At 50.3% G+C, this 15701-nt stretch overlaps 2 protein-coding genes across 2 annotated transcripts; one reads left to right on the plus strand and one right to left on the minus strand.

Moving 5' to 3' along the window:
* Nucleotides 1-305: 305 nt before the first annotated feature.
* On the minus strand, nucleotides 306-1598 carry LOC143211595 (uncharacterized). The gene has a single exon (XM_076429419.1). It carries the CDS (start codon nucleotides 1596-1598, stop codon nucleotides 306-308), a length of 1293 nt encoding a protein of 430 aa, XP_076285534.1.
* A 6073-nt stretch (nucleotides 1599-7671) lies between these two features.
* Nucleotides 7672-9451, plus strand: LOC143211596 (uncharacterized). Its single transcript, XM_076429420.1, has 3 exons — nucleotides 7672-8507; nucleotides 8561-8701; nucleotides 8806-9451. Exons 1-3 carry the CDS (start codon nucleotides 7672-7674, stop codon nucleotides 9449-9451), a joined length of 1623 nt encoding a protein of 540 aa, XP_076285535.1.
* The last annotated feature ends 6250 nt before the right edge of the window (nucleotides 9452-15701 follow it).

Consider the following 15701-nt stretch of genomic DNA (forward strand, 5'->3'; position numbering starts at 1 on the left):
TGGAGGAACGCTCGATATTCCGAAGCGAGCGAGGAGTTCAGGCGGAACTTTCGCTGCAGCGAGCGATGAATTTGGTCCGCTAACGGGCGCGACTGCCCGATGTTTATTGGGGGGCCGGCACGGAACGGAAGACGGACCACGTACCGACCGTCGGCGGTACGAGTGGTGTTTGCGCGGAACTGCTACTCGCACTGTTCTTCGTCCGGGGTGAGAAAGGAGCGACGGGGAACCTCTTCGAGTTCCCAAAATCGTTTGAGGTCTTGAGCGAGAGGGTCGTCTTGAGTGCAATGGTGCATAGATATTCTTCAGAACTCGCGGAAATCGCTACGGACAGCACGGACTGTATCCGACTCGTCGGACTGACACGCTGTGGGTCCGGAAATGACCCACCCGAAGATGGTTTCCTGCGCTACTGGCGATCCGCTACGACATTTCCGCACCCCATCGAGAACGATGCTGGGGTAAACATCCGCGCCTAGAATCAGGTGAATCGCGGATCGGTTTGACGGATCGGGGTCGGCCCATTCCAAATCCGCAAGGTGCGCTAGAACTCGCGAGTCACGGATGCGTTTCGGCGCGTACGTTGAAAGCGCAGGGAGCACGAGGGCGACAGTTGACATCGCGGGAGTTGCGCGCGAGCGGTGGGCTACCTGGAGGTGCACAGCGTGACGCACGCTCCCGGCGTGGACGCCGCCGACTGCTGAAATTGAAGTATTGACGCGGGTGCGCTTTGCTCGCAGAATATGCACCATCGCTTCGGTGACGAAACTTGTTTCGGAGCCTTGGTCGATCAGGGCTCGGACGGTCACGCAACGACCGGAGGAGACGCTTAATTTTACAAGGGCCGTGGCTAATAGGACCGCGGAGCTCGGCTCTTCGCGGGTAGACGCGAGGTGAGCGCTCACCTCGGAACTTGCTGACACGGGCGCGGAGTTTCCAGATGCTGGAGGTGCTTCGTCTTCGTGTAGGAGAGAGTGGTGTCGTCGGTGACATACGCGACACGAATATTTGCTTGAACAGTCCAAAGTGGTATGCGCGTTGCTCAGACAGTTGAAACAACGATTGAGTTCACTGATAAGTTCGCGCCGACCGTGAGGGTTCCGCGATGTGAACTGCGGGCATGCGCTTAAATTATGAGATGCTCGACACACCGGGCATGGCGGAAACGTTTTCGTCGACGTCTGATATGTTGTGACGGCATGCACGCGGGAAGGACCGGCGGCTGGTTGCATCGTCGCGACGGGGCACACCGCGGCGGTAACGGACTCGCTTTCGGAAAATTCCTCGAGCCCACGAACGCGAGAATCAACAAAATTCGACAGCAGCTCGAAAGGCGGCGGTGCAAAGTCGTCGCTGATTTTCAGTTTCCAGGCTTTTCGCGACGAAGTGTCCAGCTTCTGGGATACCAGATGGACCAGTATATCGTTCCAGAGATCTTCCGGTTTCCTTCCTAGATTTTTCAGCGACGCGGTGATGACGCAGACGCGATCGCGAAGTCTTTGTAAGTCGGCCGCCGACTCGTGAGAAAGCGCGGGCAGGTCGAACAATGATTGAAGGTGTGCGGTGACGAGACGTCGCAGATTTTGATAACGCTTCATCAGAGCAGTCCAGGCAACTGTGAAATTATCCTCTTGGTAATGGGAATATTTTGAATTTATATGAAATTTACTTTTAATTAGATCCTCTTTACTTTAATATTATTAATAAAATATTCTAAATTTATATGAAATTTACTTTTAATTAAACCCTCTACTTTAGTGTTATTAATAACATATTTTAAATTTATATGAAATTTACTTTTAATTAAACCCTCTACTTTAATTATTAATGAAATATTCTAAATTTGTATGAAATTTACTTTTAATTAACCCCCTATACTTTAATTATTAGTAAAATATTCTAATTTTTAAATTTATATGAAATTTACTTTTAATTAAATCCTCTCTACTTTAATTATTAATAAAATATTATAATCTTTAAATTTATATGAAAGTTACTTTTAATTAAGTCCCCTCTACTTTAATTATTAGTAAAATATTCTTATATTACTTTTAATTAAATCCCTTCTACTTTATAATTATTAATAAAATACTCCAATTTTTAAATTTATATAGAATATAATTTTAATTAAATCCTCTACTTTAGTGTTATTAACAAAATATTTATAATTTATATGAAATTTACTTTTAATTAAATCCTCTACTTTAATTATTAATAAAATATTCTCTTGGCCCGGTGGGCCACCGACGTAAGCGGCGCGTCTTAGTTTGTTCGAATGGGGTATGAATGGTATGCGTGCATGAGAGTGTGTATGGCCTTACGAGGGCGGCCCCCCGGGAGGGTTGAGTGCCAGGCAAGCGCGTCTCCAGGTGGCGGATAGGAGAAACGGCCTGGGCAGCCCGGAATCGGGACGCCGCGCCGGAGGCCGACGTTGCTATTATAGTATCATCTGGCCCCCGGTGTACCACCTCTAGGTAACCCAGGTTAGAAGGTGCCATAGGGATCCCCAGCGGCCTAAAAACCGTAAGCGGGTGAACGAAAGCCCTGCCGCGGACCAACTCCCCCCAAGCCAAGGTGGGAGCTATCGTACCGAGGGCTGCGTGGCACCAGGGGTAACGTGGTGCCTCAAACGATGCCCACGGGGTACCGGGCGACCCCCCGTGGTTCTCTAGCCTTACCCCCACATGTCAGGCTCTGTGGTGGCGGACAGTATACTTCCTAGACAATTTAAATATCAATAGCGAGGTCGGAGAACCCTCGGTGGAGGGGACGTCGCCTACCGACACAGGCGTCACAGCTGTGCGCCTGGCTGAGGTAGCATCTACGACAGTAGAGCCACACGAAGCCGGGCCCGCTGCTGACACCGTCGATGTGGCGTCCACTGCGGACGCGGGGCAGATACCGGCTCTGATACCGGGCAGCTCCCGCCCGCTGCTGGGGCCGCCACTAAGTTCAAGACCAGCGGCGCGGCCAGGAAAAGGGCACGCAGAGCCAAATTGGCTCTGGAGAACCAAATATCTGGCCCATCCAAGACCACCGAGGCTGCTGCAGGTGGGGACGCCGGGGTGCGTCGGGGCCAAAAAAGGGACCGACAACCCGCAGGCGACACCCCCGAACAACCTCTTAAGAAAAAAGGGGGCCTCCTACCAGGCCCCTCTAGCTTCAGGGAAGCAGTGGCTTCGGGCAGAAGGGTTGCTATTACGCTGCCCGGCTACCCGGAGGAACTGTTATCACCTGAGCAGGGTGAAAGTGTCATTCGGACTCTGGGGGCTGAGATTGACGCCATCCCCGAGGGCCAGGCACCTCCCCTTTTCGATGAGTGCAGGGCGGTGCAGGGCATCATATGGATAACCTGCACCAACCTGGACTCGAAAGCGTGGCTAACAGCCACGCTTGTTAAAATTAGGCCTTGGGAGGGCGCATCCCTGACCCTTAGGGAAAGGGAGAGTCTCCCCAGGCATATAAAGGTCAGCACCTTTGTACCAGGCCCCACTGCGAAGAGTGAGGTCCTGCTGCAAAGACTGGCCAAACAAAATCCGGGCCTTCGCACCAACCTCTGGCGGGTGTGGGACCGGACGGATGCGGACGGGGGGACGCACCTTGTCATGGGCATTGATGCGGACTCCCTGAAGGCCCTAAGATCTAAGGGTCACGTGGCTCATGTGGGCATGGTAAGGGCCCTCTTTAAAGAAGGAACTACCCGCCCCGCGAGGGCCACAACCCTGGAGCAACCAGCAGCCGGCAGGGGGACACTGCCGCCGCTGTGGCAGCTAGGAGTGACGGGATGGATATCCCAATCCAGCCCTCCATGCCCGCTGTCATTGCGGCGACAACCCGTGCCTCCCCGGAAGCCACCGCTGCAGAGGCGACTAGCGCCAGCCTCACAGCACGGCCGGCGCCAGAGACCACGCGGAACCCATCTGTTGGAGAGGGGGGCCGCGCAGAGACTGGCCCAGAGCCCAAAGAACGGGGAGCCACCAAAACACGGGGGCCCTCTAACAGAGGCACCAGCAGAGGGGTAGACTTACCGGGGCTACCCTCACTTACAGAATGGGGATCGAGGAGACTCGGAGGGGTAAACAGAAAACCCTGCCGGTCTCCCTAGGAATCCATCAGACCAAGGGCACAAGGAGCAGGCCCGGAGAAAATCCGGGACGGGCTCCCCCCAAGTAGGGGTAGGAGATTAGCGCCTTACGGAGCTCCCTCCTAACCCCAACCATGCGAAAAGGCACACGCCGGAAGCCTCCATCTCCGACGGAACCGTATTTTCGCAGATCAGCCTGCAACACTGTAAAGCGGCTACGGACGTAGTCCAACGACGCATAACAGTGATGCACACAGATATTTTCCTCATACAAGAACCGTGGATACACATGGGGCATGTAGGAGGACTAAAATCGAACTGGGGCACCGTGATACAAGATACCACAGTGGCCGGGCCCAGGGCATGCTTATTAATTAACAAAAAGCTGAATGCCGTGGGCCCAAGAAGCCACTGTTCAAGGGATCTAGCGGCCGCCCTCATAAAAATAAAACTCAATGGCCACATAACCAAACTGGTAGTCTGCTCGGCACTACCTGCCGTACGACGCGGAGGAACCACCACCAACGAAGGAACTCAGAGCGCTCGTGGAGGATTGCAGAGCCCAGGGACTTCAGTTGGTTATCAGCTGCGATGCAAACTCGCACAACACCCTTTGGGGCGGACTGCAACAGGAGGGGCATAGCTCTTCTAGAATTTCTATCTGCTCATCATCTGGAGATTATGAACAGAGGTAACCGACCCACGTTTGTGACTTCACGCAGGCAAGAAGTGATCGACATCACTCTCGGTACTGCTAAGGGGGTACAAACAACTAACTAGAGGGTTATTGTTGCTCGCTCGCTTCGCTCGCTCGCGAGTAGGGTCGTTTTTGCTCGCTCGCTTCGCGAGCTCGCGGATAGGACTGCTCTTGCGAAAGGGTTAGTGGTACGCATGGCTAGTTGTACCTATAGCTATTAATGTTTTTTTTTATTTGGTGTGTGACTCTCCACGAGCCACACAAAGAACTTCCCGATTCGTTAGGTGCAGTATATTATTATCATTATTAAGTGTACGTTTTAAGAAGATTATACGTTTTCAGGGAAATTCAATAGTTTTCTACTTATCAAAATGTTTGCTATATGGCGTCGCATTAAACGAACATCGCAGGCTCGTTGCTCGCTTGGTTCCTTGTTATAGCATACTAATGTTGCAAAATAAATTGTCTTAATTAGTTTTTCGCAAACGATACAACTCCTCATTATCCGGGTTTGCAGTATTGATCTTGGTTTTCTTCGATACTGTTAATTTAAATTGTCCCAAAATATATAAATCGCGCTCAATTTTGAAACTCTGCTCAGTGCTACATACAACATTTGTAAACTTCGCCTTTCTGATTTTTTAAAATCCAAACATACTTTCTCGTATGTTTGTCCCCGACTTTTATGAATCGTAATCGCTTCAGCAGGAACCACTGGAAATTGACTACGTGTGATTTGATATTTCTCCACACTCGACATATTTACTTGATTCGATATTTTTATTATTGGTGTTAAATTTTGATCAATATTTGCATTTTTCATATAATCACGATAACGAGTTCTTACTTTCACTCCTACTCTGGCCATTGAAAATCTAACCACAATATAGACGGAATTTTAGTATTTTCTTGAAAAGTAATAAATTTTAATATTCCGCATGTGTGTGTGCTCCATTAACCAATCCGTTTTCAACATCAATGTTATTAATAATTATCATATAGCTTATCTTAATTTTCAATTTAATCTCAGTTAATAATTCGTTTTGAACTGATTGTTTTTTTAAAGATTGTAATATAAATTTTTTTTGTACTTTCATCGATATTCTTTGAAAATGTATTCTCGGGAGTAGAGTTGATTAACTCACTCTTGCATTGGGATAATTTTCGATTATTGTAAGCGGAAACATCATCGTAAGGTACGAAAAAATTTTAAAAAAAATTTTTTTTTTAATTTTAAAAAAATCGAAAAAAAAATTTTGTGTGTAATTACGTTTGTTTCTTCGGTGGAAACTTTCCGTTCTCTCGTATAAATTGCATTGTTGAATAAACTTCTTTCGAAAAAAGCTAAAAAAACTAAAAGCTACTTGACCAAAATGGACCAAAATCTAATCAGCTCTAAGTCACAGCGGGGCACATCGATTGCATCATTCATCATCCTGATCGCGTTATTACTTTTTCTGGAAACGTTAACGAAAAATTTGATAACATAGAAACAGACATACGCGCGCGCGCGCACACACACACACACACACACATACATACGAACATTTTGCTGAAAATAGTCTAAAATGACTGCAATGACCATGAAACGTCAAGATCTGCTAAAAAATCGATTTTCGATTTTCGGGGTCATTACAATAACTACCCTATAAAATCGGGAAGTTAAAAACTGGCGAGTCTCCGACGAGATTACCCTCTCGGACCATAGACTCATCTCCTTCAGTCTAGAGGGCGAGGCATGCGACGTTCCGACGGGCCCCTACAGGAACCCCAGAGCCTGTGACTGGAGCCTCTACAAAGAGGAGCTAGACACCAGGCTAGGGGGGCTGTTCGTGCGCCCCAAGACGACCACTGAGACGGAGTGTGCTGTTGCCGACATTCAATCGGCCGTCACTCAATCTTATGAACTCGCCTGCCCGGCTAAGTCAAGGAAAAGCAGCAAGAAGGTTCCCTGGTGGAGCAATGAGCTCAATAAGGCCAGGTCGAAAACCAGAAAGCTGCTTAACAGGGCCATGAAGGTCAACTCTGAGGATGCCTGGAGTACCTACAGGGAATCCCAGAGGGACTGGAGAAGCTTCTGTGAAGAAACGGAGGCCCTCCCCTTCGTGGCCAGGTTACGCAAGGTCTTTACAAACGGGCCCCTGACCATCTCGATTAACGACATCACCCTCCCAGACAGGAAGACCGGTGATGACAGTACACCGCTCTTAGAACATCTTCTGGAGGTTCACTTCCAGGGGATCTACCCCGTTGGGCCAGGGGCAGCCGACTACCTCGGCTGGCACCAGGAACAATATGGGTGATCGATCGAAGGTTGCCTCTAAGGTGTTCACGAAAGAAAGAGTACTTTGGGCGATGCAATCTTTCGACAGATACAAAAGCCCTGGCCTGGATGGCATTTTTCCCGCCATGCTTCAAGAAGGCGGGTCTATCCTGGCTGACCGCCTAAAGGAGGTTTTCAAAGCCTGCCTCGCTTTAGGCTACACTCCTATCTCCTGGAGAATGGCCAGAGTAGTCTTCATTCCTAAAGTAGGAAAAAGTGACTACAGCTCGGCCAAATCGTTCCGGCCGATAAGCCTCACATCCTTCTTACTTAAGACGATGGAACGGCTTGTCGACAGGTATATCAGAGAAACAACGTTGATTCAGACACCTGTGCATGCCAATCAGCATGCCTACCAAAGTGGCAAATCAGTAGAGACGGCGCTCCACCACCTAGTCGGTTTCATTGAAGGAGCACTAGCAAACAAAGAATCGGTCCTCAGCGTTTTCATCGACATCGAGGGTGCCTTCGATAATACGTCCTTCGACGTCTTAGAGAAGGCCCTGGACCGCTTCAGCATTAAGGTGGGTGAGTGGATGGATCAGCAGCATGCTTAGGAACCGAACCATGGTGACCGAAGCGAACGGCTCGACAGTGTTTGCCCGGGCCGGCAGGGGCTGCCCTCAGGGAGGAGTCCTCTCCCCCCTACTGTGGACCCTGGTGGTCGACGGGCTTCTGAAGGAGCTGGTCGATGAGGGCCTCGTGGTCCAAGGCTATGCTGACGATGTATCCTTCTCAGTCAGGGGGAAACACCCTCTACTGTTAGCCAAAAGAATGCAAACAGCACTCACGCTAACCCAAGACTGGTGCCTTAACCACAACCTCAGGGTTAACCTGAGCAAAACGGAAATGGTACTCTTCACGAGAAAGCGACGCTTTAACTTCAAAGCCCCCTCCATTTTCGGCACCGAACTACAAATCTCGGATGAGGTGCGCTATTTAGGTGTCATCCTAGACAAAAGGCTAACATGGAAAAGGCACGTCGCCAGACTATCCCAGAAGGCTATAAATACCTACTGGGCCTGCAAGTCGATGTTCGCCAGGACCTGGGGCCTGAAACCTCATGTGGTAAAACGGATATATACTGCGATCATGATACCACAGATGACGTACGCCTTCCTTGTCTGGTGGACCTCCATGGAGAAGACCACGCACAGAAGACTAATGGGAAGGGCCTACCGTCTGGCGCTAATGGGTATCACGGGTGCTTTCCACACAACGCCCACCCCGGCGCTGGGAGTTCTCCTTAATATCGCACCCCCGCACATAGTGGCGATGACCTTAGCGAGAAATTCCGCCTTAAGACTCCATCTGGGAAACAGATGGACCAAATCAAGGTACGGCCACTCGACCCTACTGGACGCACATGACCTGCAATGGATCATGCTGCGTGGGGGGGACAGGTGTGAGCCGCACTATAATTTCACGGTTAAACACCAAACCCGCTCCCTAACAGGTGTGATTGGGAGTCAAGTGCTGGAGAGCTTCTCTCTTCGCAAGGCCTGGTCTGGTTCACAGACGGCTCAAAGAATGGAACCGGAGCAGGAGCAGGTGTCTGCGGTGTCAGCCCAAGGATCAGCTTGTCTCTAGCGCTTGGGCAACACGCTTCGGCCCTACAAGCTGAAGTATGTGCTATCTTGGCCTGCGCTGAGCTCAACCTCAGCAAAGGCTACAAGAACAAACACATATATATATATGCAGTGACAGCCGCGCGGCAATTAGATCACTGGGCAAAGTTGTGACCAGATCTAAGCTCGTCCGCGACTGCGTCACAGCCATTACAGAGCTAGCTGAACACAATCATGTTAGCCTTCTGTGGGTTTCAGGTCACTCTGGAATCAAAGGAAATGAGGAGGCAAATAGATTAGCGCGTGAAGGCACCCGATGCCATAGCGGAACTATCCACAGACCTCTAAAACTGGCTTCCAGTGTAATTAAAAACTGGAACAAAGAATGGGTGAGTAACCAATTCGACCATTTATGGAAATCCGAGTCAGGCATGCGATACACGAAAGCTCTGGTGGAAGGGCCTGATAAAGACCTCGCCAACAAGCTGTGTCACATGGACCGACAAAAGGTGCGACGTCTCGTAGGAATCATCACGGGCCACTGGTACACCGGTAAGCACTTGGCTAAGCTGGGGATCCAGATGGACTCTAACTGCCCAAGATGCGGGGAGGAGGACGAAACCCCTCTCCACGTATTACGGCACTGCAAAGGTACTGAGGCCCTAAGAAGCAAATTCGACGGGCTCTTAAACCAAGGTGTCCTTCGTCTTAAGGCAGACGGGGTTGTTGCACTCCTGGACTTCGCCAGAGAGACCACCCTGCTCGAGCGCCTTATCTGAATCGGTAGCCCAACTTTCCCTGGGCCCGGGTACAATGGTCCCATAGGAATGAGTGCCCGATTCACTTTTAAATTCAATTCAATTCAATTCAATAAAATATTCTAATTTTAAAATTTATATAAAATTTTCTTTTAATTAAATCTCCTCTACTTTAAATATTAGTAAAATATTCTAATTTTTAAATTTATATGAAAGTTACATTTAATTAAATCCTCCCTACTTTAATATTATTAGTAAAATATTTTAAATTTATATGAAATTTACTTTTAATTAACCCCTCTCTACTTTAATTATTAGTACAATATTCTAATTTTTAAATTTATATAAAATTTACTTTTAATTAAATCCTCTCTACTTTAATTATTAGTATAATATTATAATCTTTAAATTTATATGAAAATTACTTTTAATTAAATCCCCTCTATATTAATTATTAATAAAATACACCAATTTTTAAATTTATATAAAATTTACTTTTAATTAAATCCTCTACTTTACTCTTATTAATAAAATATTCTAAATTTATATGAAATTTACTTTTAATTAGATCCTCTTTCCTTTAATATTGTTAATAAAATATTCTAAATTTATATGAAATTTACTTTTAATTAAATCCCCTCTAATTTAATTATTAATAAAATATTTTAATTTTTAAATTTATATAAGATTCACTTTTAATTAAATCTTTTCTACTTTAATATTATTAATAAAATATTTTAAATTTATATGAAATTTACTTGTAACGGGGCCGATTTCTCGTGTAATCGGTTATTCGGACCGGGGTCTCCTTGATGCGGGAATAGCTCGCCGTACAGGGGTTCGCGTAGTGTGAGTCGGAGCTGGAAGACGTGGTGTAAAGGTGCGAAATAAACAAGACGACTTTTCTGTGATAAGACGATGCTCGCTACCTCGTAACTACGGTGATGCTGGTGCGATGATCGCAGGATCGTCGTGGAAAGGTAGTCGAGGAGATCGGTTCGGTGCCGGGTACGGCGTCTCGCCGGGTACGGCGTCTCGCCGGGTACGGCGTCTCGCCGGAGGATCGGTGTTAGTGGAGGTTCAGTGTAGGAGGTGACGTCTCGTCACGGGAACGGTGTCAATGGTGGGTCGCTACAGGTGGTGACGTCTCGTCACGGGAACGGTGTCAACGGTGGCTCGGTACAGGAGGTGACGTCTCGGCACGGGAACCGTGTCAACGGTGGGTCGCTACAGGAGGTGACATCTCGTCACGGGAACGGTATCAATGGTTGCTCGGTACAGGAGGTGACGTCTCGTCACGGGAACAGTGTCAACGGGGTTTGGTGCAGGAGGCGACGTCTCGTCGCAGGAACGGTGTCAGTGGAAGTTCGGTGCAAGAGGTGACGTTTCGTCACAGGAGTGGTGTCAACGGGGTGCGGTGCAGGAGGCGACATCTCGTCACAGGAGCAGGTGTCAGGGCTCGACGTCTTCGTCGAGGGAACGGTACTACGGGGGGTAGTTGGTACAGGAGTCGACGCCCTCGTCGAGGGAACGGTACTACAAACGGTAGTCGGTACAGGAGTCGACGTCTTCGTCGATGGAACGGTACTACCGGAGGTAGTCGGTACAGGAGTCGACGTCTTCGTCGATGGAACGGTACTACCGGAGGTAGTCGGTACAGGAGTCGACGTCTTCGTCGGAGGATCGGGTACCTGGTGCGCGGTGTATGCTTAGGTCTCCTAAGCAGGACTGCGAAGATTTGGTCTGTTCCTGGGGCCTTTTATACTCCCCAAGATGGATTGTTTGGAGGCGCGGGGTAGTGGTGCGGTAAGGTGTGTTCTACTGTTTATCTAGGAGTTTTGTGTATGTTTTGACGTTTGGACGTTGTGACATTTGGAGCAAGGAGTTGCGGCGGAGTGTTGTTTGTATCGGCGTGGTTCGGTGGATTTCGGGGGAGTTCGGTTTCTTCCGGGGAACAGCTGTTCGTAACAGGCTTGCTTACTGCAGGTCTGTTACACCCCCTCCTTCTTCGGGGTGGCGAGCGAGTAGCGAGCTTGCGGTTTATTGAACAATAAGAGTCTTTTACATTCCATGCGTATATTCCGTTTGATGGGGGTGTCTGGGCTTGCGTCAGATTACTACATTGGGTGGTGGGTCTGGGGTTATGTGCAAGGGTGACTAGGGCGATTCTTCGGGTTTGGCGGTGGTTATCTGGTACGGGGGACAGTGGGTGTCGGCGTCTTGGTTGTAGTGGCCGAGGTGACCCGGGTCGGTGCATCTGGCTCGGTTGAGGTTCGTTGTATGTCGGCTGGTGGTACTTCTCGGTGTGCCGGTGGTGTTGGGTTGCAGGGTTGTTTGGGGCTGTCCGTTGCGCCTCTGACTGCCCTTCCCGCTCTGCCCGTAAGTCATTCGTTGGTTGCCTGTGGACATAAGAAACAGAGGGATTTTTCCTGGGGCGTCCGCGACGGCGGGGTTCGGGGGGATCGGAGGTGGTTGGGATGTTTGCGGTGGGCGGGATTGGGTCGGGTGTGCTTTCTCCGTCCGACGGGGTGTTTTCTGGGGCCGGATCCGAATTTGCCTCGGTTTTTAGGTCTTGTATATGTATATGTCGCGTCCATTTGCCGCGGCTGTCTCGCAGGTCAACAATGACTGGAGATATGATGCGTTCCACTGTGTATGGTCCGCTATATTTGGGGGCGAGTTTTGCGGCGATGCCCGCCCCTTTGTCTGACAGGATATGTTCCTTTTTCCAGATTCTATCTCCTACTGTGGGCCTCCAGTTCCGGTGTCTCAGGTTATAGTATTTGGCTTGACGGCCGAATGCTTGGGCCAGGTGTAGTTTCGCTAATTCTTGTGCCTCGTGGAGGTTTTTCCACCGGGCTTGCGGTCTGTGGGGCGTGGTTCCTGTTGCTGTTTGTCCGGGGACTCGGAGTTCGCGGCCTTGGTTCAGGTAGGCTGGGCTGTACCCGGTGGATTCATGCCATGCCGTGTTTATGGCGAATCTGACTTCGTCTACTTTCTCGTCCCATCGGCCGTGTCGGTCTCCGGTGTACTGGGCGAGCATGGTTTTGACCACCTTATTGGCTCTTTCTACCTGGTTGCATTGCGGAGAGTATGGTGGCGTGCGCCGGTGTTCCATGCCCGCGGTGCGTAACAGGCTGGTGAACGGTTCCCCGATAAATTGTCGCCCGTTGTCAGAGATTATGATTTGCGGGGCGCCGTGTCGGAGAATAATGTCTTTTTGGATAGCGGCGGCTACGGCGATACTGGTTGCCTTTCGTAGGGGTGTCAGTTCGATCCATTTAGTAAAACGGTCTAGTGCCACAAGCAGCCATATATGTCCCCGACGGGATCGGGGTAGTGGGCCGACGAGGTCCACTGACACTGTGTGCCATGGTTGTGTTCCCGGGTTGGCGTGCAGCTGTCCCGGTGGTGCTAGCGGGGGCGTTGTGTACTGCTGGCAGTTCGTACATCTTCGTACGTACCGAGCTGCTTCTCTAAACATACCCGGCCAGTAGAACCTCTGGGCGAGCCGGACAATTGTTTTTGCCACTCCTAGGTGTCCGGCCGTGGGGTCGTCATGGTATTGCTGGAGGAGCGTTTCCCGTTCGTCTATCGGTACGCATACTTTCCAGGCGGATCCGGGTTCGGGCTCGTTATAATCGAGTTGGTGTAGAATGTGGCGTTGCAACTTTCTGTCGTGTATTCGGTATTCCGGTTCTGATGCGGGATTTTCTCGGACGGCAGCGATTTTTTTGTTGTACCATGTATCGGTGCGCTGTTTCGGCCGGATCAGGCTTATGCCCGGGGCAGGTTCTATTCTGGACAGCGTGTCTGCTACGTGGTTCAGTTTCCCTGGTCGGTATTTGACGGTAAAGTCAAATTGTTGCAATTCCAGGGCCCATCGGGCGAGTCGGCCGGTTGGATTATCGATCTGGCGGAGCCATCGTAGTGCCTGGTGGTCAGTGACTACCGTGAAGTGGTAGCCTTCCAGATACGGCTTCATTTTCCGGATGCCCCAGACTACTGCGAGGCATTCCTTTTCCGTGGCGCTGTAGTTACGCTCGGTTGCGCTCAGTGTATGGCTGGCGTAGGCGATGACCCTTTCGTTGTCTTCTGGTCCTTGTGTGAGGACGATTCCGAGTCCGTGGTCGCTGGCGTCCGTTTGCAGGGTAAATGGCTCGTTGAAGTTCGGGCAAGCAAGTATCGGTGCGGCGATCAATTTGTCCTTCATTTTCTGGAAGGCTTTCTCCTCTGTTTCTGTCCATCTCCATTTCGCGTTCTTCCTGGTGAGCTGTGATAGCGGTTCCATGAGCTCCGCGAAGTTTGGGATGAACCGCCGATACCAGGATGCCATCCCGTGGAACCTCTGTATTTCCCGTATTGTCTTCGATGTGTCAAGCTGTGCGATTGCGCTGGTCTTCTCAGGGTCGGTCCGGATGCCCTGCTGGTCGACGATATGGTCTAGATAGCGTAGGCTGTCGACACAGAAGCGGCATTTGTCGGGGTTTAGTCGGAGCCCGGCGGCACGCAGACGGTGAAATACTTCTCGGAGGTGCCTTAAGTGCTCCTTGAACGTTCTGCTGACAATGATGATGTCGTCGAGGTATGCGAACGCGTAAGGTTCGAGCTCGGGACCGATGACCTGGTCAAGCAGTCGTTGGAAGGTGGCCGGTGCGGAGTGTAGTCCGAATGGCATGACGGTAAACTGGAGCAGTCCCTTACCTGGGACGGTAAAGGCGGTGAGTGGTCGGCTGGAGTGTTCTAGCGGTATCTGCCAGTAACCATTTTTTAGGTCTAGAGTGGTCAGGAACCTTACTCCCCGTAGTTTGTCGAGGGTGGCCTGTATCTGCGGCAACGGGTAGGCGTCTTTTTCCGTCCGCTCGTTTAGTTTCCGAAAATCGACACAAAATCGTAGCTTGCCGTCTTTCTTCTTGACCACCACTACGGGGGAGCTCCACGGGCTGCTCGATGGTTCAATTACTCCTTCCTTCCTCATCTTGTCCACTTCTTCGTTAATTACGGCTTGCATGGCTGGATTTCTGGGCCGGTATCGCTGCTTAATGGGCGTCTCGTCCATGAGCTTGATTCGGTGTCGAATGAGGGTAGTGCGCCCTGAGACTGTTTCGAATTTACCCATTTCGTCTTCCAGGAAGGTTTCGAGTTGGGCCTGATCGGTTTCTTGGGGTCTTCGGAGGCCTACTTGGAGGCACGGCTCGGCCCTGCAGTAGGCAGGCCAGGAGGCGATGTCGGGAGGCGGTTTCAGCTCCAGGTTCATGTCGGCGATCGCTTGGATTCCGAGTAGCACTGGTGGTCCCATATTCGGTAGGACGGTGAATTCGTGTGACCAGGTGTGTTCCTTGTTTGAAAACTGCATTCAAATCAGTCGTGTCCTCGTTGTTTGCATCGCCAGCAATGCGTGCTCCGGTGGTAGGTCTCGACTGGGACCGAGCTTACCTCGGTTTCTGGTGTCAGACGTGTGAGTCGGTCTTCAATGGATTCGAGTGAACGTTCGGCGGCCGTGGGTCGGTCCGCGCTGGTTATCGCAGCAGTGTTTCGGAGGAACGGGCGGGTGCATTGTTTTTTCCGTTCGTTTGCTCTTTCGATCCTTTGCGCCTGTCGGATCAGATCGTCAATGTTCTTCAAGCGGTCGGGGTCGATGGCGATCATATAATCGGGTATCATATTCTCGAATATGATTTCTAGGTGGTCCTCCTCTGCTATGCCGGCCCGTTGTAGGAGGGTCATGATGGCATTCACGTATGTTATGATCGGCTCGTTGGGTTTTTGTACACGTTCGCGGGCTTCGCGCTCCCGTTGTTTCCGCGTTTTGTTTGGTGAGAAATGTTCAATGAATTTCTCCATACATTGTGTCCAGGAATGTATCTGGGAGCGGTTGTTACGGAACCATTTTTGAGCTTCACCACGTAATAATTCGGGGAGCCCGCTGAGGAGTTCGGCGTCGGAGAGCCGGTATGTTGCCTGTAATTCGTCGATTCTTTCGACGAATGCGTAGGGGTCCTTTCCGTCGGTAGTATATCCCCACTTTCGCATGCGGTCAATATTTCTGCATGGATCCAGCAATTCGGAAAACGGGTAGGCGGGGGCGGCTGGTTGGCTGGGGCCGGGCTGCAGGTTGGTCGCAAAGGGCGTTGGTCTGTCCGTGTCATTCATTTTGCGTGGTGGTGTAATTTGCCGGCTTAGATATTCTTTCCAGCGTTGTCGTCTTTCCTCCGATGTTCCGGTTGTTGGTAGCTTGTGTCGTCGGAGATTTGCGAGGATTCGTGCTGGT

This window comes from Lasioglossum baleicum, chromosome 8 (assembly GCF_051020765.1).
Source record: "Lasioglossum baleicum chromosome 8, iyLasBale1, whole genome shotgun sequence".
In the NCBI taxonomy this organism is placed as follows: domain Eukaryota; kingdom Metazoa; phylum Arthropoda; class Insecta; order Hymenoptera; family Halictidae; genus Lasioglossum; species Lasioglossum baleicum.

What these genes read in the sequence shown, in the direction of transcription:
- LOC143211595 (XM_076429419.1), bottom strand. Translation starts at nt 1,598, where the DNA reads ATGAAGCGTTATCAAAATCTGCGACGTCTCGTCACCGCACACCTTCAA.
- LOC143211596 (XM_076429420.1), top strand. Translation starts at nt 7,672, where the DNA reads ATGGTGACCGAAGCGAACGGCTCGACAGTGTTTGCCCGGGCCGGCAGG. An exon ending in ATGCTGCGTGGGGGGGACAG is followed by an intron (nt 8,508 to 8,560) that starts GTGTGAGCCGCA and finishes GCTCCCTAACAG; the next exon opens with GTGTGATTGGGAGTCAAGTG. An exon ending in AGCTTGTCTCTAGCGCTTGG is followed by an intron (nt 8,702 to 8,805) that starts GCAACACGCTTC and finishes ATATATATGCAG; the next exon opens with TGACAGCCGCGCGGCAATTA.